The sequence below is a fragment of the Triplophysa dalaica genome, chromosome 2 (assembly GCF_015846415.1).
Source record: "Triplophysa dalaica isolate WHDGS20190420 chromosome 2, ASM1584641v1, whole genome shotgun sequence".
In the NCBI taxonomy this organism is placed as follows: Eukaryota; Metazoa; Chordata; class Actinopteri; order Cypriniformes; family Nemacheilidae; genus Triplophysa; species Triplophysa dalaica.
The window spans coordinates 26,936,930-26,962,403 of NC_079543.1; the positions used below are offsets into that span (position 1 = coordinate 26,936,930).

Below are 25,474 nucleotides of genomic sequence, written 5' to 3' on the forward strand. Positions count from 1 at the left end.
AAAAAGAAATAGCTTGAAGAATAGAGAAAAAGAAAAAGATTTTTTAAGCAAGTGGCCAGTATTTACAGAGTTGTGCATGATTAAACTGTAAGTCGCTTTGGATAAAAGCATCTGCCAAATGACTAAATGTAAATGTAAAAAAAAATATCATTTGTTTTATAATTGAAAAATCCTGTTTTGCACTTTAAGAAATTTTTTATCAATTATATACCTTCTCCAATAATTCCAAACTCGCAACCATAAAATATGTGATATTTGTAAGATGTCCTACGCAGATGACATTTTGGTCATCTGCCTTGCGCCACAACTGCTCAAACAAATGGTATAACATTGCCACCTGCTGGTTCATTCTGATATGGCACTCCTATATAAAACAGTGGAGACAGGGCACGTTTATTTTAGAGTAACCGACATAAAAAATTTAATTATAAATAGTGATTTTAATGACAAAATAAGGTCTCAGGAAGTTTTGAGTTATTTACAATAACTGATTGCGACTGATTGTCAAGTTTTAACACGTCTCTTTTATTACTTTATAATAGGCTACATATTTTACGTATATATTTGATATCGTTTTAATTTAGATGTTTGTAAACGCCTCTAACGTTCGCCGGATTTATCATTCACGTTATTAAAACTTCCTTTTTGGACCTTTTTAATTTTACACCAAAATGTATGTTCGTTGAAATATACTTTACATGCAGCTAAAATACAACGCAATCATTTTTTAAACGTCTGTGGTTGGTCCATCTTGAGCGGCGCTGTAAAAAGTAACAGATACCACACGACCGCGACTTCCGTACGTTCGCTGCTCTCTCGACGATCATTTCTGATCCATTCTGACGTTTTCTAATACGTAATCACGCGCATGCGCAGAGCGGATCGTGTACGGCACTAGGACCCTGAGGCGGCGTGGGTCATAATGTTGTTGTATAATAAAAGTCATGGCCGGTGGAGGTGCGCAAATCTATGGGTGCGCGTGCATGACTCGTTTACATTAAATGCAAGGACAGACGACGAAAACGATCACTTAAATGTTTATCAGCGCATCAAAATGATCATAATTCGTCTGAAGCTGTAACTGTTTATGGACACATTCGAGAGACTTGAAGAATCCGAAAACCGCTCTTAGGAAACAGGTTTGTTTATATCTTACTGGCCTATAGATACATACGTGTATCCATGTCTGCAGATGTGTCGTCCTGACATTGTTTTATTTAATATTATACTATTTAGCAAAATATAATGGTAGCACAATAGTGTTATTATATAACGGTTTTATGATATTGCCGTGTTTTGCTCTTTTGTTAGTTGGATACATAGTCTTGAATTGACATAAGTTAGATGCCTAACTTTGCAGACTATTCATTAACAATAATAATAAAGTTATATCGATAATATATTTAACCAAAATAATGACATGACTCGGTACTGTTCCTCTCTTATAGTTTTAAATGATTTTGAATCAAAATATTTTTAGGAAATTAATGTATATCATGTGAAGAGTTTGGTTCCAAAATGATAACCATGTTAACCATGTGTTTTATTGTGTTAGTTAGCTGTACTTTTTGAGTAATGTTGGCTTAAATCAAAACAAACCAAATGAACTTTGATTGATAATAATTGGAATGCACAATAAAAAACATGATTTTGGAAAAATGTGTCTCATTTTATAACCAAACTCTTCATGTATATTATTTATAAATAGAAAACACAAGAACAGATATAGTACTGTTGATCTTACGTTTTAATAAATGTATTTATTTATGCACAAAATTCATAAATAACATAAAAAATTAAATGAGTATTTTAGTTATTACAATAATAACAATGTTATTGTTACATTCATGTGCTTAAAACCCAAGGTATTGCTTGAACTACTTTAAAATATCATGGCATATGAAAATGTTCATAATTTTGTATTTTTTTTCTAGATATATTTATTGTGAGCGTCATCGTCGCCATAATGGCCAAGATACAGAGCTACTGTGAAGCAGGCGTCTCCATGCAGCAAGTCTGGGTGGAGGGCGGCCTGACTCTATGCTTCTACTTCACACTGGTGCCCTGCGTCCTGCTCGCCCTCTCGTTCCTTTTCGGCGCCCTCCTGTGCCTAAGCTACTCTCGCTACGGCACAGAGATGGAGCCCAAGTTCATCCCCCGTTCCGGACTTTACCGACTCCAGGTGGTCCTGTCAGTGCTGCTCGCCCTGCATGCTCCGGGCTGGACGGTTTATCGGGTCAGTCAGGGCGGAGACCAACCAGGGTACGTGGTGCTCTACGGCTGCCTCTCAACGCTGGGATGGATTTGGGCCGTTGGCTTGCTGCGGTTGGAGAGGAAGAGGGTTCTGGTGAGGGACAGAACCAGAGGACACAGTGTGGTTCTGTTGCTGTATTGGGCCGTGGCTTTTGCGGCCGAAAACTTGGCGTTTATATCGTGGATGAGCCCTCAGTGGTGGTGGGCTTTGGAGACGCCCAATCAGCAGGTATTTGTTCTGAAGACAATAACACAATTAAAGCGATGACAATGACGTGTTATTCTTACCCTACCTATTTCATGACCATTGCCAGATTTTCTATTGTGCTTTCTGACTGTGTCAAATGTGAGAAAGTGACTTCGCTCTCTGAATGCACACACATCATGACACAGCGTTATTCTATTGATACAATATTTTAAAGCAAAAATTAAGCAACAGGTTTCATTCAAGTTCAACAGTTTAGAGTGACACTGCAGTGATCAAATGTGACGATAAAAACGTCAAAACTGTCATGTCAGTGTGTGTCTTTTAAGAAGTGGAGACTTGCACGTGCAGTAAATATTGTTGAGTCATGCTGGCTTCTGACTGCGTGTTATCCGCTCGGTTGGCCACACCCCCAAACTGCTCTTATTGACCAATCATATCACAGCTGTTGTGGCATTTTGTTAAATTGCACTTGAGCTGTTGGGCTTTTGAAAGTAATGAAATAAAGTTATGCAATTATTAATATAATAATCATGGTATATAATACAAAATAAATAAAATACGATTGGCAAAAATGTAATATTTTAATCAAAAATAAATAGAAGTAACACAAAATCTAAATAAAGTGTAAGAGTTTGTCTATAAACATTTCGCTTTATTACTAGAGTTTTTGATATCTTAATGATTCAGACAAAGTTATATTCTATAGTTCAGTTCGTCGCGGGTTTAATTCTTGTGAACGCACATGCTGATAAAATGTAGAAAAATTTAACCTTGAACGTTCTGGATAAAAGCTTGTTCCAAATTCAAAATGGTAAATATTTAGTTTTAAAAAGCTGAGTTTAATTAAATTTTCCGATTCTATAAGGTACACACACTACTAAAGCACTTATATATATCCCTGTATGTGTATTGACTTTGACATTGTCACTATGTCTTCAGGTGGAGTTTGCTTTCTGGCTTCTGCGTTATTTCTGCTCGGGTTTGCTGTTCCTCTTAGGTCTCAAAGCACCGGGGTTGCCGCGGCGACCGTACATGCTTATGATTAATGAAGATGAGCGTGATGTCGAGCACGGCGCACAGGTGAGGGATTGACCGACACATATCCATAATTAACCTTTATATCGTGTTTTATAATAATTTATAATGTCTTTAAATTTGGATTTACAGCATCTGCACTTGAATTGTAAAATTGTTGATCTCGTGATCTCCTACATCTTCACAGCCTCTCCTGGGTGACTCCTCTGAGAATCAGTCCACGTGGAAGGATTTCGGGAAGAAGGTGCGGCTCTTGATCCCTTACATGTGGCCTAAAGGAAACGCCATATTACAGCTGCTGGTCGTGTTGTGTCTCAGTCTGCTGGGAGCTGAACGCGCCATCAATGTGTTTGTGCCCATATACTACAAAAACATAGGTGCCCTTTCTTTTACACAAACTCTATTGGTAATGTATTCTTTTACAATGCTGTTTAAAAATGCGGGGTCACTTGAGTGCAGAGTTTTTTTCTGGACCTAAAAATCATTTGATCTGAAAACATTTCAAATAAGTTTGCTAAACAAAACTGCTTTTGTGCCAGAATATTTAATGGTTTTTATAGTGTTACCCAAGCTGAACATTTATGAAGTACTGAATAATGATGACTATTACGGGCAGGGGCTGAATTGCACATTTTCTGAGGGGTATGCGAGATCATGAACTAAATTAATAAATTAGTGCTGCAACTATAACGATTATTTTGATAATCGAACAATTGTTTTTTTCTATTAATCAGATTTTATATTTAAAAGTTTTATATAATTGTATAATTAACGTATTATATAATTACATTTATTGAAAAAACAAATAATATTTTTGCACAATGGCGCCCCATGCACCGCATATACTGCATACCCCATTTTTGCGCCACTGATTAAGGGGTTCGCACACTGGACGCGGAAACACCATGCTTTTATTGTGAAAAACGCTCTGCATTGAGGAGCTATAGGAAACCATCTGATATGAAGCTCTGTCACAAATTTAATGGCAACACTTGGTTTTCTTGTCACAGTGAACCAGCTAACAGATGGAAGCTCTTGGAAGACTTTGGCTCTTACGGTGTGCATTTACGCCCTGCTGAAGTTCCTGCAGGGTGGAGGAGCTGGTGAGGACACGGCACGCTCTCATGAGATCTTCTAAAAGTGACCTTTAGCTCGATCGGTCTGAAAATCTGTTTCCCTTGGCAGGTGCGTCTGGGTTCGTGAGTAACATGCGTTCTTTCTTGTGGATCCGGGTTCAGCAGTACACTAATCGGGTGGTGCAGGTGCGTCTCTTCGCTCACCTGCACGCTCTCTCTCTGCGCTGGCACCTGGGCCGACGAACTGGAGACGTTCTGAGGAGCATCGACAGAGGAACGTCCTCCATTAACAGCCTGCTGAGGTCCGAATCCAAAAATATCTTCACATTTGTCTGTGATTTTATCGAATAATATTGATTTATTGTTCAATACGTTTTTTAATAACTTGTTTATTTGAACAGTTACATCGTATTCAGCATCTTTCCCACCATCGCTGACATCGTTATCGCCATCATCTATTTCATCTCCTATTTTAACGCCTGGTTCGGCCTCATTGTCTTTGTTTGCATGACCCTCTACCTCAGTAAGTATCCAATAAACACAACTTCAATGTATTTAATAAATGAAATGAAATATAGAACATTACCCGCCTGCTTTTTATGTTTTTAAGTTATTGTTGTAAAAGAAGTGAAAGTAACAAAGTGAAAAGTTGAGGAGATAAAGTAAAGGTACCGCTTCAGGCTTTGGGAATCATCTAAAACAATATTACACACATTTCGAGACCTCAGTTTAGTTTTGTTTTTGAGTCAAACCTGAAGGACTTGTTTAGCGGGTTCACATCGAGATGCTCAGGCTGTGTTTACCTACCAAGTCCACTAGCGTCTGCTGCACACTTTGCAGTCTAATCTGTGTACTTTTCAGTAGTTTAAACTGTAAACAGCACACAAATATAAACACAACAGCAGCGACCTTAGTTGTGGATAATTTGGGCGCATTGCATTATGGGATCACGCTGTTCAGGTGCACTGTGCTCTGGTTGATGCACATTTCGGGAAATGTAGTTGATCATTTAAAAGTGTATTCATGTTAAGCTTTTTTGCCAGAGAAGTCGAGAAGAATAAATGAAGAGTTGGTTTTGAAATGATTCAAAAATCATGTTTTTATTATGTTAGCTGTATCTTTTGAGTAATTATGGCTGAAATCAAAACACACGAACTGCAGTTTGGTTGTTATTCATTGAAATGGGCAATTCATCTCATTTTGGAACCAAACTCTTCAAATATAGTTTATTGTTAATTGAATTGATTATTTGTTATTATCTTTACCAGCTCTCACCATCATTATCACCGAATGGAGAACAAAATACAGACGAGACATGAACATTCAGGATAACAATGCCAAATCTAAAGCTGTGGACTCTTTATTGAACTTTGAGACGGTGCGATGGCCCTTATAACAAAATAAGTGTATGTGAATTCTACAACATGATAGCATTTAAGAAAGTTGAATTCATTTTCACCAGGTGAAATATTACAATGCTGAGAGTTACGAAGTGAATCGATTTGAGGACGCCATCCTCAAATATCAGGTAACAAACACACGCTCTTTAACCTGTGAAGGGACACATTCATTTATTTGTGGGTTGTTGGTTTTAAAAGTAACTGTTTTGTTTTTGTTCAGGTGTCGGAGTGGAAGACAAACGCTTCTTTGGCCTTCCTAAATCAAACCCAGAATCTGATTATTGGTGCAGGGCTGCTGGCTGGTTCTCTTCTCTGTGCGTACTTTGTAACCGAGGGCAAGTTTCAGGTACATTATTGCTTATTGTTTCTGTTTTTTTTAATCATTTATCAAGTGTCAATTATAAGAGAACTGTATGTTACTTGTCCTGCTCTTTTAGGTTGGAGATTATGTCCTCTTTGGGACATACATCATTCAGCTCTACACCCCTCTCAATTGGTTTGGAACGTACTATCGGTACGCAGCTTCTTCACTTTTTTTATTTGGCAAATGTTAATCCAAAATTCGCACTTAAAAGAAGGAGTATCTAACAATAATAGCCAACAATAAAAAGGGTATACTAAGCAACCGTAATGATGTGAGGGGTTGTAGAAGTGTGGTGGTTAAAATGGGATCACAAATTTATCAATCGCTATTTTACATTCTGTTTCTTTCCTCGGACAGAATGATCCAGAACTCTTTCATTGATATGGAAAGCATGTTTAAGCTCTTCACTGAGGAAGAAGAGGTGAGTAGAGGATTTTCTTTATAAATTGTGAAAATTGAAAATATTACGCCGTTTGAATTATGAATGATGTTATTTTGTTGTGTGTGTAGGTGAAGGATGATGTCAACGCCGGAAGTTTGTACTACAGACAGGGAAAAGTTGAGTTTGAAAATGTATTTTTCAGCTACTCACAAGGGTAAGTAGATTCTGCCTTTCTCTTACATATAAAGTAAAGCATTATCATTATTACCACAGTGTTTACTTTCAGGAATAATTAACATTTCTGTTTATTGAAAACATTTAAAATATTGGCAAATAAATGAAAATTAGGAATGTAGCCTTAAGAATATATAAAAAAACTTAATTTTTGAGGCATTACAATTATTGACTAAAATATGTAAAAACGAAACAATGTAAAATAAATTATTATATTGTAACACACTGTAAACAAACAAATAATATGACAAAGCACATAACAATAGAAATTAAAACAATTAAACAAAAATGAACACAAAAACTTAAAATATATAATTAAAGCCATTTCAGAATATAAAACTACAAAAAACATGAAACTATAACATTGGTGAAGGGCAATCTTTAATATAATATAGTTATTTGTATATTTTTTTATTTGCAGAAAGGAGATTCTAAAAGATGTCTCTTTTACTGCCCTCCCCGGTCAGACGGTAGCACTTGTAAGTTTTATTCTGTTTTGTCACTTCATGTGTTTGTGTCTGGATCTGTCCAAACATTTCGGTTTCCAAAACCTTTTAGTTCACACACAGTCTATAACACAGGAGTGTTTTGACGTGTTTCAGGTTGGTCAGTCTGGATCAGGGAAAAGCACCATCATTCGCCTGCTGTTTCGTTTCTATGACGTTCAGGGAGGCTGTATAAAGATAGACAGTCAAGACATCTCCAAGGTAAAGATGTGATGAGTACCAGAACAAAGCTTCGCATTTGCTTTTCTTGTCTGGCTGTTCAGTAGTAATTATGCTAAACGTATCTTGATGTTTTTCAGGTGAAGCAAAGCTCACTGCGGGCTCACATCGGCGTCGTTCCTCAGGACACCGTCCTGTTCAATGATAACATACGAGACAACATCCGTTACGGGCGGGTTACCGCGAGCGACCTGGAGGTGGAGGAGGCGGCGATCGCTGCCGACATTCATGACAAAATCATGACCTTCCCTGAGGGTGAGAGATTTCAACTTCTGATATAAACAACATCTGAAAAAAAACTGTGAATGTCCTTGAATATATTTATTTAAAAAATATGTGACGTATTAAATATCATTTCATGTATATTAAAAATCATTCGCCAAAGGTCCTGATATTATTATTTGAATATACACAATAATTATACAATACTTCATTTATTATTAATATTATATTGACACATTATAATTTAATATAATTATTTTAGATTTTTTTGGTGCTTTTGCCATTTTATAGTATGACCTTATATTTTAGTTCATATTTAATGTGTCGATTTATGTTTTTGTAATACATTTGTAGGTTATGAAACTCAGGTGGGTGAAAGAGGGCTGAAGTTGAGTGGAGGAGAGAAGCAGAGGGTGGCCATCGCTCGTACCATCCTCAAAGCACCACAGATCATTCTCCTGGATGAGGTATGACATCAAATGTGCATTATGGGAGGAAATGTCTCAACAAGGAAATGAAGTGGAAAAAAATGTGGAATGCAATTTACAGCCAAATCAAAATAGTTAAATATACTAAGTAATAGTTATGCATTCAAGTTATTTTTAAAGATGCATTTTAAATGCATGGATGAACACACTCTTAAGTTTTATTTATACACACAAATAGATTTGATATGTTCATGATAAGATCTTCTACCCGCAGGCCACATCTGCTTTAGACACACAGACCGAACGAAACATTCAAGCCTCGCTCAGTAAAGTCTGCGCCAACAGAACCTCCATTGTGGTGGCACACAGGTAAATGCTTATGTGTCATTTTTAACCTGTCATGGTTCTGGTTACATTAATGTTTCAACTACCTCCTTGATTTCAATGAAGAATGATACAGTAATAAGCCATTGTAATGTTGTGAAACCCCTCCGTTAAATGAATCAACATCCTTGAAGTGCATGTCAACCAATCCCAATAAAGAACGCAACATTGTCTGTATAAAGAGATTTAATGGTAACATTCTGTCTAATGTAATGTGTGTGCTGTAGATTGTCGACTATAATTGGAGCCGACATGATTCTTGTTCTCAGCGATGGACAGATAGCAGAGAGAGGAGGGTAAGTGATTCATTACAAAGACGATTCAGTTGTAACAATTTCAAGAGTTTTATTTGTCTGACATCGATTGTCTTATACAGATATGTGTCACTTTTTGAACTTTTGTCTTTAATTGACTGTTTTGGTCAAGCAAGGTTGAAAATCACATGCATTAAGACATACTTGCAATGACTCTCTGGTTGTGAATCTTGCAGACATGAGGAGCTGTTGGCTAAAGGAGGGATGTATTCTGATATGTGGATGAAACAGCAGCAGGCTCAAGACTTGGATTCAGCTTCCGACTCTGAGACTAAAGACAGAAAATCTGAGAAACTACAACCCCCAGCATCCACTACAACAGACAGAAGCCACTGAATCAGGACAGTGTATTCATTTCATGGCACATTTACTATGATTGCGCTAAGCAAGTGTATCCGAGGCCAGTTCTTATTTCTTCGATTTTGTTTTTTTTGTTTCGTGCATTCATAACGCTAAATTATACTGCCTTTAATACGAGAAGACTGACAGAGGCGTGCTATTGTCTGACAACTGCAACCTGGACTACTGACATCACATTTAAAACACCCAACAACACATTGAAATTTAAGTCTGTTTAGTTTTTTAAGTCTGTTATTTAAGTGAATTTGTCTATTATTCATTTTTAATGCTTTCGAATAGCAGCTTTTCATTGTAGGGTGTATAATGTAATTATTATGAGGATCCAGACAGACACGCATTGTAATTTACTATTCTCATAAAAAAGTTGCACTTTAGGTGTACATGAGTAAATAGAAATATATACTGAATGTGTGTCTAGACCATTAAAGACTAAATCTAAGGTCAAACTTATTTCAGTTTGAATTTAAGACAAAGTTTTAAGCAGAGGAGAAAAGTGTAATGTTTGACGTTTATGCAGGATGTTTATTCGATAAGACTATCAAATACCATTAAGATGTTTTCATAAGTGATCAATTATGGTCATCGGGTTGTTAATAATCAAAGCTTTATTAGATCTGTGTGTTATTGCGATAACCAAAAGGGAAAGAATCATGTGGGACTGACGCTGAACTATGGGACGTGGATAAAATGTGCCGAAAGGTTTAAGCTGGCTATTCTAGATGAATATGTGTAGAAGTTGTTTTTGTGTGTGACAGAATCTGGGTAAAAGGAAATCATAATTTATCTGGATGAAGCTGTGTGTGTGTGAGTGTGTGCGTCTTGGTATTTTATTGTACAGCAAGCGAAGGGCTTACCCTATGTTTATACAGATTGAATGTGTTTGTTTTATTACACGTGTGTTGCCTTCATTCTTTATGTACACATACAAAATTAGAACATTAAAAGATTGGAAAACAAGACTTGTTGTTGTTCTCTTTTCCACCAGGGGGCGTAATTCTGGCCAATTAGCTACAAATAAATCTTAGGCGAAAAAAGTGTTTAAATTTTATTTGTTTAGCTTGAGATACGCGTCTTTTACAAAATAATGATGTTTAAAGATGATGATATAAAGTTAAGGCCGAATATTTGAACCGTTTTTAATGCCCTTTTCTAAGGAGCCATGTGATTGGTCGGTTCGTTGTATAAATAAATTTGTTTTTGGTTAAATTCAAATTCTAAGTTTAAGATTATAAGTCTTTATTTGGGGAGCGGTGCACTTTACACAAGGGGGCCAAAGAAGGAAAAAGTTTGAGGATCGTACCTCAGTCAGTCATCCCAAAGAACCATTGAAGCACCAAGATGTGGTTCTTTATAGCACTTTAAAGGGGTTTCCATTGATATTGAGCCAAGAACCACTTTTAGAGACTCTGTGGCATTTTTTTAAAGATGTATATTTGGTCAATACAACGTATTGTTACAGAACGGAAGTTGTTTTATACAATTTAACTTTGTTCTCTGAAGACGGATCCATTACATGGATAGTAAACACTCTTTGTTGAAGCTAATAACACAATCTAGGTAATTAATTTCTAAACAGTTGGTCGTTTATATTTATAGATTTAAATAGTTTCATCTGTGTGTACGGTGCTTTTAAAAATGAACCTTTATTATGTATGCTTACGGTAGGTCTTGATGGTACTTGAGTCCATTTGAAGAGTTTGGTTCCAAAATGAGTGAACTCAGTTTTTCAAACGTCATGTTTCTTTTTATTGTGCATTCCAATTAATATCAATTAAAGTGCAGTTGGTTTGTTTTGATTTAAGCCAGAATATCAGAAAAAAAATGCAACTACCACAATAAAACACGATGAAAACATGACACCATATTATAATATATTAAAACCTCATTTTGGAACCAAACTCTTCATTTTTAATGCTATTAGTTAACAACCAAAAGGGAACCTGCCAGAATGTTTTCTGCGTGTTATTTTGGGGTTTAATTTTCAGCCCTATGGTTCCCATAAAAATAACCGTATGGGAACGTTAGGGGAACATTCTGTGTTTGCTGGGAATCGCATATGAGGGCCCTGGAGCTGTGGGCTGAGCCCCTAAATCTCCACACCTTCCACTGCCCTATTGAGAAAATAGTTTTTGTTAATCACTTATCCTGTACAAGAATGCAATAAATGTATGTTTGTTTAAGGTTCTTTCAGCTGAAATCGGTCAAGCCTCACGTCTTGGTTCAGTTGAGCAGGCCTCTTATCAGATGCACTTTAATACCATTTAGTTGGAGTCCAGAACAGCCCAAATCCAACTAAACCCTTCCTATAAGAGTAATATCACGTCTTCTCCGCAAGGTCACCAGTTGTGCTTTGTGTTTTCCTCTGAGACAAAATGTGATTACGACAAGTGAATATAATGTGGGTAATCTAAAGCACTTTTTGACATTGTAAGGTGACTTTAAAAGGGCTTGTCCTCCGTCTTCATTGTTGCTTAGTCACCTGCAGTCACGAGACAACTGTATGTACTCTAGCTGTCAATGAAAGGACAGGAAGTTGAATGTGGACGCCATATTTTAAAAGCCTCAACACTGCCTTTTGCCATTACAATATGTTTCTTACCATTTATTCTTTATTAAAGGTTTATCGATATCTCTGACATAAACATATAAGAAAAGAAGCGTGTTTCTGTTCTGCCTAAAATGTCTGCATTAAAAGAAAGTCAAGAGTTGAATAACCAGTTTTAGACGTGAAAGACAGCTTGTCAAGCTAAGAGAAAGAGTCTTTGATGGTCCGTGAGAACAACAATTTGCTGGATTGTTTATTGAGTTAAGTTTAAAGATTCCTATACGGAGGCAAAATAACCTTGAACTCAGCTTTGGTTGAAGGTTTTAGTTATTATTTAGGGGTATTCAAATGTATGTTGGTTCCTGTACCGCCAGCTGTGTTGATTCGAAAGCAATGTGAAGGACACGAATTAATCTTCTCTGTACAATCTATACAGCATGTGTGTGTGATTCTTTATATATTATTTTATCATGTTATGTTCTTTAATTTAAAGAATATGCTTGTGGAATACAACTGTCTTAATGATCTTCTTTGTTTGATAAAGGTTGTTAGAAGTCCAGGTGTTAATAGCAGACTTTGGACGGATCAGATTGTGTTATTAGCTTCAACAAAGAGTGTTTACTATCCAGGTAATGGATCCGTTTTCAGAGAACAATGTCGCATTGTATAAAAGAACTTCCGTTCCATAACAAATACGTTGTATTTACAAAATATACATCTTTTAAAAAATGATACAGTGTCTCTAAAAGTGGGTCTTGGCTCGATATCAATGGAAACCCCTTTAAAGTGCTATAAAGAACCACATCTTGGTGCTTCAATGGTTCTTCAGCGGTTCTTTGGGATGACTGACTGAGGCGCAATCCTCCAACTTTTTCCTTCTTTGGCCCCCTTTGTGTAAAGTTCACCGCTCCCCAAATAAAGACTTATAATCTTAGAATTTGAATTAAACCAAAAACAAATTTAGTTGTACAATGTTGGAACATCAATTATTTTGGTTGGTGGGCTTATTTTTATATTTGATTGCATAAAATTGATGATAAATTTCTATGGTTCCTTAAATGCCACAAAATCTGTGGTACCCCTGGATCCATCAAGGGCGCCCCCAGGGGGCCACGCCACGTCCCCTTGTTTGAGAACTGCTGCTCTAGAACCGCATACAGGGGCTTAACACCATGGTGAGATGGTGGTCTAGTGTGTTAAACCACTGAACTTGAAAATCAAAGGTTGCTGGTTCGATCCCAGCATCCACCACCAGTGTGTCCTTGAGCAAGACACTTTACTCCATGTTGCTCCAGGGGGATTGTCCCTGTAATAAGTGCACTGTAAGTCGCTTTGGATAAAAGCGTCTGCCAAATGACTAAATGTAAATGTAAATGTTAACATGTTCTTCATACAGTAGCGGTGCTATATATCACCTCAGCCATCCTAAAGAAATCCTGAAGAACCTGTGATATAGCACCTATAGCACCGTTCTCCTAGAGTGTGGTCATTATCAGAAATTCAAGATCGTGGAAACAAAAATGTGGACTAAACTTTATAAGATTACATGAGGGCTGTAAGACATTAGTCACTGACAACAGATCTTTCAGAAAACATGTACAGAAAAAAATATATTGTAAAATTACAATTACTGTGGGTTGGATGTTACCTTATCAATCAGTTACCATGGTAAGAAAAAGACCCAAAAAGTCATAAAATTAAGGTTTTATAGAAATAATGATAAATAATTATTAACCCAGATTTAATTATGATTACGACGAAAAAATAGTTCTCAAAAGTCAACAATGCACACCAAGGAATTAACTTTTAAAGGAAGTTAAAGTGAATCATTATTAACAGGCCACCATGTAGATTTATTGATAACACAGAAGTTTATTGACCTGTTCTTCACTGTGATGTCAAAAGAATGACCTACCTGTATGGATGAAGGTCATGTACAGTATACGATAAAAGAAAACGACACCAAACTCCTCCCTAAATTTCCCAGAAGATCTCCTCATTAAACAGGTGTGATGGCAGGGTATAAATGTGTGAAGCCCATTCAGACACACAGGTTCTGTCTCCACGAGAGGACAAACTTGGACTCCTCATATCACCAGATTTGAGCCGTCACAGAAAAACGAAAATGGGGTTTGGGGTGAGTGAACTATAATTGTTTCTCATCTTTTTTACTTTTTTCTTTAATGACTCATGATTGGCATAAGGTAAGTTATATGTTCTTGTTAATATGTCATGTTTATTGTTTTATCTATTTGATTTATTGTGTTTTTACAGACCGGGAACGAAAAGTACACACCGGCAGCGACTTCTGAGGATGGAGTCAAAAAAACTAAAAAAGGGAAGAAAAACAAGAAGGACATGGAGGAACTTAAGAAAGAAGTTGAGCTGGTATGGATTTAATACATTTCTAAATTAGTTGAAAATAATAATTATGGAAAATTATGGACAATTAGCTACAAATAAATCTTGGGGGAAAAAACCTATCCAAAATATTTAATACCTTCCTTAAAAGGAAATAACAAGTAAAAATATAAAATAGGTTCTATCTTTCATAATAATTCGATTTAATTTCCACTTACCCTTCTTGTGATTTCTTTATGAACTTTAAAATATTTAAGGCACTTTAAGAATTGCTGAAAATAGCTTGAAAACCAATAAATCATAAAGATTTGAAAAACATGTATTAGTTGTGAATACAGATATTACTTAGAAATGTACACTTTTTAAATAGTAGGTTTTTAAAATAAAATAAAACTAAAATACATATTTTGTTAAATTTGAAGAAAAAGTTGTTTTCTCTGTGGTGTAATAACGATGGTTGATCTAAAAGGCGCATGCTTAGGTCATTTTTATTTGTTATATTCACAAATGATTATTAATTTAGCTACTGAAGCATTTGCAGACCTACTGATGCATCAGTATAAAATCACATGATAATAAAAACTAAATAAAAAAGTTTGTTGAACTAATAACGATGCAAATAATATTAATATTATGTAAGATTAGATTTCAAATTCTGTCTCTTGTTTGCCACTCCAACTGGCCGATGTACATTAAGCATTATAATTATCTCATAGTAGTATGTACACCTGAATAGTAATTGACAATAAATTATAATAATGGGAAATTGTAATTGATTCTTAACGTTAATCAAACACAGCATCAAAATATGTAATTGACAGTCTTAGTGAAAGTGTTCTTTGTAAATGAAACGGAAGTTATGTTACTGCAGACCACACAACATGTACAGTAGGCTAATGTACATTTTATATGATTTGGAAATATGATGGCATTATTTTGATTCTTTGGCCCGAATTTTCTCTTTTTAATTGTTCAGTCTGTACTGTACATTCCTTTTCTGAAGCAGACAAAATACATTTATATATAAGCTTCTGTATCTTCTGTAGGAGGACCACAAGTTAACGTTTGAAGAGCTTCACCAAAAGTACGGTACTGACCTGAGCAAAGTAAGTAGAAGTCAAACTTTAACTAAATTGTATTGTTTAAAATCTAATGCATTTCTGTTGAATAACGTCACTAACTTTACCTGTGACAGGGTTTGTCCTCTCAACAAGCCAAGTTGATCTTAGAACGTGATGGACCGAACACCCTGACTCCTCCCGTTACAACACCAGAATGGGTGAAGTTCTGCCGACAGCTCTTTGGTGGATTTCAAACTCTGCTGTGGATCGGTGCATTTCTGTGCTTTTTTGCCTATACAATCCAGGCTATATCAGAGGAAGAACCTCCAAATGACAATGTAGGAACATAATGATTTGTCTTTATATTTTATTATCAATCATACACCATGACTGTTAAAAATTCTTAAACCTTAGATTTTTTGTCAACAATTTGTAATAAAGACACTGTAAAAACATTATTTAGTATTTCTTTCTAAAAAGATGAAAATTGAGTGAGTTCATGCTTAAAACAAGCAAAAATATCTGTTAATGGGAAAATAAAAATAAAACTTGAATTAAGTATATTTTTGCTTGTTTTAACCATAAACTCAGCAAAATTTAATAATTGATTTATCAGAAAAACAATACTTAATAATTAGTAATTAATAATAGTTTCACTTGCCAAGTAAATCTTAATTTATGAATTTAATGCAAGACGTCGTTGATACTGTAAATATACTGTAAATTATTTCACATAAAATGATCTTCCGACATACTTACATCTTCTTCTGCAGCTGTATCTCGGACTCGTGCTTGCTTTTGTTGTCACCGCTAACGGATGCTTCTCGTACTATCAAGAGGCCAAGAGCTCTAGAATCATGGAGTCTTTCAAGAACCTTGTCCCTCAGGTACGAAAATGTGCTTTCGTTTTATTTGATCAACAAAAGTCACTTTATAACGTTCAAAATACACTCAGTGAAAGTCATTCTAATCATGCAGCACGCCCTGGTCATACGTGATGGAGAGAAGAGAACTATCAGTGCCGAGGAGGTGGTTGTAGGAGATTTGGTGGAGGTCCAAGGAGGAGACAGAATCCCAGCTGACCTCCGCATCGTCTCCACACACGGATGCAAGGTAAGCCCTAATCATTTTATCCTATATGCAAAATTTTCTTTTTGGTGTATGAGTTTATATGAAACATCTCGCGTTTGTTCTTAGGTGGACAATTCTTCGCTCACTGGTGAATCTGAGCCCCAGAGTCGTAGCCCTGACTTCTCTAGTGAAAACCCGCTGGAGACAAAAAATATTGCGTTCTTCTCTACCAACTGTGTTGAAGGTAGAAAATCAAGAACTATTATCTAACTCCATAACTTTCTTTCAGATATTAAAATGTGAAACTATCCTCTAGGTAATGCCAAGGGTGTCGTCATCAACACCGGTGACCGCACCATCATGGGTCGTATTGCCACCCTTGCCTCCTGCCTGGAAGTTGGTCAGACACCGATCTCAAAAGAAATCGAACACTTCATCCACATTATCACCGGTGTGGCTGTTTTCTTGGGTTTGACCTTCCTAATCCTCTCCATTGTACTTGGCTACACCTGGTTGGAAGGCGTCATCTTCCTTATTGGAATCATTGTCGCTAATGTACCCGAGGGTCTCCCCGCCACTGTAACTGTAAGTCTACTACTGTCAAACAATCTCGAGACTTTGTCTAGTGTGCCCGAGTCAAAAACCTAATCCAGAGTCTACTCGTCTAGGTGTGTCTAACCCTGACCGCCAAACGCATGGCAAAGAAGAACTGTCTGGTAAAGAATCTTGAAGCTGTTGAAACACTTGGCTCAACAACCACCATCTGCTCGGATAAAACTGGAACTTTAACCCAGAACCGGATGACCGTGGCTCACATGTGGTACGACAACCAGATTCATATAGCAGACACCACAGAGAACCAGACGGGACAGTCATTTGACAGAAGCTCTCTCACTTGGGCGGCCCTCGCACGTGTCGCCGGCCTCTGCAATCGCGCTGTCTTCCAATCTGACCAGAGCCATCTGCCGGTCCTTAAGGTGTGCTCTCAACACCTCAACTGATGCATTAAAGATTTCCATCTCTCAGAACTGTTATATGTTTTAAAATCAAATTTCATTTGCAGCGAGAAACGGCTGGCGATGCCTCCGAGTCTGCTCTGTTGAAGTGTATCGAGCTGTGCTGTGGTCCCGTTAGTGAAATGAGAGAGAAGTACACCCAGGTCGCCGAGATCCCTTTTACATCTACCAACAAATACCAGGTAATTTTATATGCTGGGGTTATCTTTGGAGATTTGTGTGGATTTGAACGGTCTTTCTAACAGTATCTAATCCGTCCTGCTCCAGCTCTCAATCCACAAGAATCCCAATTCCTCAGAGTCTAAACACCTGCTTGTGATGAAAGGAGCCCCCGAGAGAGTCCTGGATCGTTGCTCCACTATTTTGATTGGGGGAAAGGAACAACACTTGGACGACGAAATGAAGGATGCATTCCAAAATGCATATTTAAAGCTTGGAGGTCTTGGAGAAAGAGTGTTGGGTAAAGCCAATTTAATGACGTTTATCTCATTCCAGGGTAACCGCAGAAGGACATATTAAATGTCTGTGTTCTCTTTCACAGGTTTCTGCCAGTTTAGCATTCCCGATGACCAGTTTCCAGAGGGTTTTGCATTCAATACTGACAACATAAACTTCCCAGCTGAGAATCTTTGTTTTGTTGGCCTCATGTCCCTGATCGACCCACCTCGTGCCGCTGTACCAGATGCTGTGGCCAAATGTCGGAGCGCAGGAATCAAGGTGTTGTGCTTGATCCAAGGTCCACAACTAGAATCTTTTTAAATTACGCAAATCAAATAATGACTTTAAATCTTCTACGACAGGTTATCATGGTTACCGGTGACCATCCGATTACAGCTCAAGCTATCGCAAAGGGTGTCGGCATCATCTCCGAAGGCAACGAGACTGTGGATGATATTGCTGCTCGGCTCAAAATCCCAGTTGGAGAGGTTAACCCAAGGTACACTTGTGAGTTTAGACATTGGAAACGAAGCTTAACGATAGCTTTATTTTATTGTAAAAAACTTACAACAGTTAGTAAACAAAGAAACAAAGAATCACCACCTGTACATCTAATGTTACTGGGGCGAAAGCAGATTGCAATAAAACGTACAAAAAAAATAGGACAACTTCATGCTTTAGCATCCTTGTAAAATAGCTACGAATTGCCATGAGAATGTGTCGAAAAACGTGATGTTTGTTAATACAAACTATTCCTTCAGAGATGCAAAGGCTTGCGTGGTCCACGGTGGAGATTTGAAGAATATGACCTCAGAACAGTTGGACGAAGTCCTCCAACACCATACAGAAATAGTGTTCGCCAGAACGTCTCCGCAACAAAAACTGATCATAGTGGAAGGTTGTCAGCGACAGGTACCATCCTCATTTAATCCTTCGCAGTTGTCTCAAGTCAGTATACACGTTTAATCCTCTTTTTTGTCTTTATTAGGGTGCCATCGTAGCTGTTACAGGTGATGGTGTGAATGACTCTCCCGCTCTGAAGAAGGCTGATATCGGTGTGGCTATGGGTATCGCTGGATCTGACGTATCCAAACAGGCCGCTGACATGATTCTTTTGGATGACAACTTTGCCTCAATCGTCACTGGAGTCGAAGAAGGTAGGAAATGTTGTTGAAAAGTTATTTTGAAGATGAAACATTGATACTTATTCTACGATGTGTGTTCCTCACATCAGGCCGTTTGATCTTCGACAACTTGAAGAAGTCAATTGCCTACACTTTGACCAGTAAGATCCCAGAGATGTCACCCTTCCTGTTTTTCGTCCTTGTGGGTATTCCTCTACCTTTGGGCACAATCACCATTCTGTGTATTGACCTGGGCACTGACATGGTAAGGAAAATATCAAGTTTTAGGTACAGCGATGTAAAAAACTCAGAATGTTGTATTACATCATTCATTCCCATCGTTACTACAGATTCCTGCTATCTCGTTAGCCTACGAAACTGCTGAAAGTGACATCATGAAAAGACAACCCAGAGATGCTAAAACAGACAGGCTGGTGAACGAGAGACTGATTAGCATGAGCTACGGGCAGATCGGTAAGAGTTCACGTCTATTCTGCACAGATCAAACACAACTTCAAGGAGGCTAATTTGCATGAATTCTTACAACAATCTCAATTATACGTTTTAGTGGGATCTGCTTCTGCACCTCTGACAATTAAAGGTTAAGAGATGGAGCTTCATTATTGCTTTTACCCAATAATCACGTTTTATATCATCCTACTCAACTTCAGGCATGATGCAAGCCGTTGGAGGATTCTTCACCTACTTTGTGATTCTTGCTGAGAATGGATTTCTGCCGTGGGATCTGGTAGGAATTCGAAGTGGTTGGGAAAACAGATATCAAAGCGACCTCGAAGACAGCTACGGCCAACAGTGGGTGAGTTTCAAAAATGTAGAACAAATCTTTCTGTAGGCGGTTTCAGCAGCAACAACATGAACAAACGTTATGTGGCCCGAGCTCAACCTCCGGTAGTCCTCCACAAAGAATCAGTACGTTTATTTAATTTAATTTAATACAGATAACATAAAATAAATTTTAACATCGATTAATATAAATATGAATTGAATATAAAATAAATTGTTATATTATAGCCATACACAGACTGAAAGTTAACTTCGGCCAGTGCGTGTGTCCGATGAAACAGTTTATAATAAAATAGGGACAAAGCCAACTGTTAGTTTGACTTGAGCTCAAAATTACCATATCTGACCCAACCATGGGTTGAAACAATCCAACTTTGGTTCATTGAAACCCAAAGACTGGGTTGGTCCTTATTTTACACTACCAAGCATTTGCTTTAAGGTGTAGATATATTGATCTTTTGAATATTGCTTTATGTTTATCTTTGTGTGCATTAGACATACGAGCGCAGAAAGATCGTGGAGTACACCTGCCACACAGCGTTCTTCACCAGCATAGTGATCGTGCAGTGGACTGACTTACTCATCTGTAAAACCAGAAGACTTTCCATCTTTAAGCAGGGAATGAAGTATGTCAAGCTTAAAGAAGTCAAAAAATCTGCTTGATATTTATCAGATGTTTGTTCAGTTCCGGTTCATGGCTTCTCATTATATCTATAAAGCCCCTCCAATGTGTCTGATATTTAACATTATTTGTATATTTTTACTTTTGTAGAAATAGAGTTCTTACTTTTGGACTGTTTGAAGAAACAGCCCTGGCAGCATTCCTGTCCTACTGCCCAGGCATGGACATGGCCGTCAAAATGTATCCCATGAAGTAGGTTGACGTATTACAGTAACTATATATTTTTTGTGATTATCATATATCTAGCTGATCATAATTTTCTTTTTTCTTTAGACCCATGTGGTGGCTCTGTGCTTTCCCATATTCACTGCTCATCTTCATCTATGATGAACTCAGAAAATACATCATCAGACAAAACCCGGGAGGTAAAAATAATGCTATCATCACATCCCTGTATCTGTTTTCAAAGAGAAAATCTGTGAAGTACAATGAGAACTGTTTATATAGAAGACCAATCAAATGCAAAATGTTGTTCTTATTTGTTATTTATTCCTTTGAGAGATTAGGGTTGAAATATCTGTGTTATATTTTTTCAGGCTGGGTGGAAAAAGAAACATACTACTAAGACAAGAAGACCATCTCCAAGCCTATATGTAACATGCCTGTTGTGATGTCTTCAAAATTATACATTTTGGCAATTTTCTGTCAATAAAATGTAAAGCTACATAAGGTCAAATGTGTTGATTTTGTGTTTGTGTGATGCTGAGTGAGTTTAAAGAGATTCACTTGTCATAAAAGACAGTAGATGGTTACCTCTGAGCAGTAAGACCAGCTTGTATCCCCTCAAGATGCATAATATTGTTCAAATCTATTCAAGGGGTCATATGACACATATATGGTTACACCTCATGTCACCACACCCCCACAAATCTACTTTAGTTCCTGGTATGAGCTGACTGAGTTCCCCTAAATGTAAGCACAAGTAAAGTGGGCGTACCTGTCAATACCTGATGTTCCAAATATGGTAAGATACATAACATTTCCGTCACACGCTTGCAGTATTTGACCAATCACTACGCACTGTTTAACTGGCCAATCATAGCACACCTCACTTTCAGAGCGATGAGCTTTGAAAAAAATCTGCTCGTTTCAGAGAGGCGGGGCAAATAAACAAATACAGCGTTTTTGACCCTTACTTCGTGTATACAGATTTCATTACATCTAAAACAAACAATAATATTCGTTTTAGACGTTTCATATGACCCCTTTAATCTTTAAGTCCATAAAATTGATGCGTTATTTTGGTATAAAGTGGAATTGTATTACTTAATAACTGATAGACACATTCCCTCTATAAAACAACACAAAAGATATGCAGAATGGAAAAGTAGAACGCCGAGACGGTCAATAAAAAACAACACAACACTCAATGTTCTCAAGCCACAGATGTTGGGAACCAGTAGTAACAGTCAGAGAAGAAGATCCGCCCATTTTGCATGCAATGGCGCCACTCAATTGTACAAGACTGTTATTGCTAAGGAAATAAGAGAACAAAATAAATCGCACTTTGTTTAAACATGCATTGAAATTAATAGTTCTGTTTTCGATGCTAAAAGCTTAATGGCAATTGCCCCCGATGCTCAAATATAAAATACAGTAATAGCTGCGATATGAATCACCTTTTGACTGTGACTATACAGTGCAGTACATTGCCATATTTTGTTGTTTGAGTAGGAATGTATTATTTATTAGAATATTTTCGAATCAGTCGAATTTCACACGGTCCGTATTGTATTTCACAAGTTTGCCTGCCCATTCAGTCTTGTTAGATAATGGTAAACAAACTTGGCTTGCTCTCCTCGAAGGGGCTCGGCTCGAGCTCTGAGCTTAACCCCCTCCGTAATGGTACTTTACAGAGGAAGGATAAGAGCATAGGAGGAGGAGATGGAGAAGAGGAGGGATGACGGAAGAACTGCTGTTAGGATGTAAAGAAATATTAACAGTTATCATTTTCTTTTGCCCACCTGTGGCATGCATATGCATCAATATTCATTAATTAATATTAATTATAAACTCCTATAATAATTATCTGAATGTTTTTTTATTATAATCAATGAATTTAGATATACAATACAAATTAAAACTTAGCAGCAAAGGATTTTCCCTCTAACATCACTTTAAACTGTTCTTAATTTGGAATTAAAGACACATGGGGAGTGGCTTCACTGCGTCAGATACACGTCACTTTTCTCAGAGCTGATTGGTCCAGTTTTGCTTTGCGAACCCTGTTCCGGAGCAGTTTAGCCGTGTTACCATGGCGACGAAACCCGCTCAAAACCAATCCACCTTCTTAAGCCCGAAAACTGGGAGTATGCACAAACTAAACGACAATTTAAGTGGGTAAAAATCCAAAACATTTCAAACTATTTGGGTGTGTTTACATTTGGGATTAACATGCATCATGTATCTGGATGTTGTCCCCATACACATTACAAAGTGTAAACGCCCTTCTAAACGGAATGTTATCCGATCAGCGTGTCCTGATCAAGAGGTGGATTACTGAAGTGGTCAAGTACCAAACCTTGTGTAGTTTGATAAACAGATCATTAATCGTTTTAATAACAGCTTGGTAGTTTACATGCCATCGGTGCCATGATGCCACCTTATGACACTTGCCACCACAAGTGTCAACGCGCTGTGTCCTGCTTGTCTGAAGATCCGATCTGCTTGTTCGCACCCATAGATGGCTATTTTTATAATGTATAACCGCAGAAAAATAATATTATAAACATAAACTTGATCCTGCTTTTAATTATTTTCTTTCTTATTAAGAAGTGCAGAAGTCAAATTGTGGCTTTCCATGAAACAGATCTTTCCTACAAAGTGGATCACTGGTTTCCTCGCTCACGATGTTCTTGAGTATACAGGAGCAGCAGGTGTCTGGGTTCCCGGATCTTGTGAATGTTAAGAACCGTCCTTTTCTTGACTCTTCTAGCAGAGAAACTACTGGGTTTTCTTCATTAGAACAAGTCCAGTTGATAATTGCGTCAAACTCGCACATTAAATAGACGACATCAGATTTATTGGAGACCTCTATTCTTAACTGTGGTTTGGGAACAGCGTCTGGGAAGGAAAGAATTACAACTGTTACATATTCTATTGAAAAAACAATATTTTATTTGGATATTATTTGCCTACTACAGTTCCCTAAAAGGGGTCATATGGCACGAACACGTGTTTTTCTGTGTCTTTGGTGTGTTATAAGTTGCCCATGCATGTATTAGACTCGTCAAATTGCGAAAATGAAAGTGTTGCAACAAAAGATGCATTCTATCTAAAAGCGAATGCTCACCCAGACCTGCCTGAAACACCTCGTGTATCCACACCCCCACAAATCTACGTCAGTTCACGGTGTGATTTGACTAAGACCGCCCAAATGTACGTAAGTAAGGTGGGCATACCTGTCAGTACAATTGCTTTGGAACCGGATGTTTCATATATGGTAAGAGGCGTTACATTTCCGTCACACGCTTGCAGTATTCCACCAATCACTATGCACTGGTTAACTTGCCAATCATAGCACATCTCGAGCTTTGTAAAAAATCTGCGTGTTTCAGAGAGGCGGGGCAAAGAGGAGATACAAACATGCATGGTATGTGGAAAATACAGCGTTTTTTAACCGTAAATCGTGTGTACACATTACAGTACATCTAAAAAAGGATTTAGCGTTTTAGCCGTGTCATATGACCCCTTTAAAATACCATTATTGTACAATACCATGTACAAAAGAACAATGCTTAGGCCACTAAATACTACATGGCATGCTATGGTAGCCTACATGTTACAGTAAGTTATATTTATGGTGGATTTTTTTGCCACGAAAGCATAACAATCCATTTTGTAGTCTATATTCTGATACTTTTGTTTAAGTATACTTGTAAGAACAATACTGAAAAAATAATACCGATAATGAATACATTTTTAAAGCATCCATGAAATGTATATTCACTCTCTCATTAAAGTCAATTTGAATTTCTGCTCTTGCTCTTTGCCGTTGATCTCGAAGTAATAAAGTCCACTGTGCTCCTGCGTTAAATCTCTTAAAGTGAGTTCTCCATTGGACTTGTCTTGAATCTGTCATTCTGTGGTTTTGCATCTTCTCCCTGGTCAAATTCAATCACTCGAATCACATGCCCACCACTGCTCTTGAACTTCCATGTAATAGTGCTGTCAGATGATAGTACAGGCTCCGGTTTAAAACGAACTTCAAAGCTCCCTTTAACTTATATGTCACCTGTGAACATACAGAACATGTGTTTACATAGATCCATGACCAGTAACACCTCAGGACAAAGCTCTGGTCTACCCTATGAAGTTTAGTTTAGGTTATAATGAGTCCCGTCTACTTTTGGAAAGAAAACGAAGAAACATCTCACCTGATGCCGCGACGATCAACGCGACCATCGGCACCCAGAAACATCCGAGGTTGGACATCCATCATGAACTATTTTAAACTTTGTATCAACATTTGATTGTATCGATTAGCTTAAAGTTTTTTGACAAACTTATCTATTTTGAATCGAAGTAAATTCGCGAAGAGAGTCAGACAAGAGGGTGACGAGGAAGTGGGGAAATAGATGGGTCTGCGGCGTGCGGTTGGAAACTGTTCCTCTAGTAAACTTGTGACACAAAACAGGAACAAGTGTTGAGGTGTAAGAATACATGAATAATTATTAGCTATATATTAGTGGGAACAAAAATAAAATCAATATTCAGAAATTTGATATGGTCTTAATATGCTTTTTAAATGAGAAAAATAGTATGAATTATTATGATATAATACAAGCTGTCTGTTTTTGGAAAGCAACCCAATTCCACCTCTTAAAATCATGTAGGAATCTTTTTTATGATTTTGACAGGTGTGAGAGCGCAGTCATAGCAACACGATAACTCCTTTTCTGTCAGTATGTCCTAAGCAAAGCCATTGTTAAGAGAGTTGCGACAATGGAAGTTCTAAAATTTTGCGTGTCACGTAATTCATGGAGCC

At 37.4% G+C, this 25,474-nt stretch overlaps 2 protein-coding genes and 1 long non-coding RNA gene across 3 annotated transcripts; 2 read left to right on the forward strand and 1 right to left on the reverse strand.

Annotated features, from left to right (window-relative positions):
- The first annotated feature begins 945 nt into the window (after positions 1-945).
- On the forward strand, positions 946-10,344 carry abcb6a (ATP-binding cassette, sub-family B (MDR/TAP), member 6a). The gene is made up of 20 exons (XM_056737690.1): positions 946-1,139; positions 1,935-2,482; positions 3,401-3,541; positions 3,684-3,873; positions 4,507-4,599; positions 4,682-4,874; positions 4,974-5,095; positions 5,841-5,950; positions 6,035-6,100; positions 6,193-6,318; positions 6,410-6,486; positions 6,694-6,757; positions 6,847-6,932; positions 7,374-7,431; positions 7,555-7,659; positions 7,758-7,932; positions 8,254-8,366; positions 8,602-8,696; positions 8,939-9,007; positions 9,202-10,344. The coding sequence occupies exons 2-20, from the start codon at positions 1,967-1,969 to the stop codon at positions 9,359-9,361; spliced, it is 2,559 nt and encodes an 852-aa protein (XP_056593668.1). The 5' UTR covers positions 946-1,139; positions 1,935-1,966; the 3' UTR covers positions 9,362-10,344.
- A 3,595-nt stretch (positions 10,345-13,939) lies between these two features.
- LOC130438554 (sodium/potassium-transporting ATPase subunit alpha-1-like) lies at positions 13,940-21,156 on the forward strand. The gene is made up of 22 exons (XM_056770483.1): positions 13,940-14,067; positions 14,205-14,318; positions 15,338-15,397; positions 15,487-15,690; positions 16,126-16,239; positions 16,331-16,465; positions 16,550-16,667; positions 16,740-17,008; positions 17,092-17,400; positions 17,487-17,621; positions 17,707-17,899; positions 17,981-18,156; positions 18,240-18,376; positions 18,639-18,789; positions 18,866-19,034; positions 19,112-19,266; positions 19,352-19,475; positions 19,673-19,818; positions 20,301-20,431; positions 20,578-20,679; positions 20,761-20,852; positions 21,024-21,156. The coding sequence occupies exons 1-22, from the start codon at positions 13,957-13,959 to the stop codon at positions 21,050-21,052; spliced, it is 3,174 nt and encodes a 1,057-aa protein (XP_056626461.1). The 5' UTR covers positions 13,940-13,956; the 3' UTR covers positions 21,053-21,156.
- Positions 21,157-22,608: 1,452 nt separating this feature from the next.
- LOC130411402 (uncharacterized) lies at positions 22,609-25,290 on the reverse strand. Its single transcript, XR_008905069.1, has 3 exons — positions 24,864-25,290; positions 24,626-24,721; positions 22,609-23,550 (listed from the first exon to the last, which is right to left on the reverse strand). It is a non-coding gene; the product is annotated as an uncharacterized LOC130411402 (long non-coding RNA).
- Positions 25,291-25,474: the final 184 nt, after the last annotated feature.

Coding starts and splice junctions, on each gene's coding strand:
- abcb6a (XM_056737690.1), top strand. CDS start 1,967: ATGGCCAAGATACAGAGCTACTGTGAAGCAGGCGTCTCCATGCAGCAA. Junction 6,487..6,693: donor TGGTTTGGAACGTACTATCG/GTACGCAGCTTC, acceptor TTCCTCGGACAG/AATGATCCAGAACTCTTTCA. Junction 8,367..8,601: donor AGATCATTCTCCTGGATGAG/GTATGACATCAA, acceptor TTCTACCCGCAG/GCCACATCTGCTTTAGACAC.
- LOC130438554 (XM_056770483.1), top strand. CDS start 13,957: ATGTGTGAAGCCCATTCAGACACACAGGTTCTGTCTCCACGAGAGGAC. Junction 16,668..16,739: donor CTCTACCAACTGTGTTGAAG/GTAGAAAATCAA, acceptor ACTATCCTCTAG/GTAATGCCAAGGGTGTCGTC. Junction 19,267..19,351: donor TTGACCTGGGCACTGACATG/GTAAGGAAAATA, acceptor TCGTTACTACAG/ATTCCTGCTATCTCGTTAGC.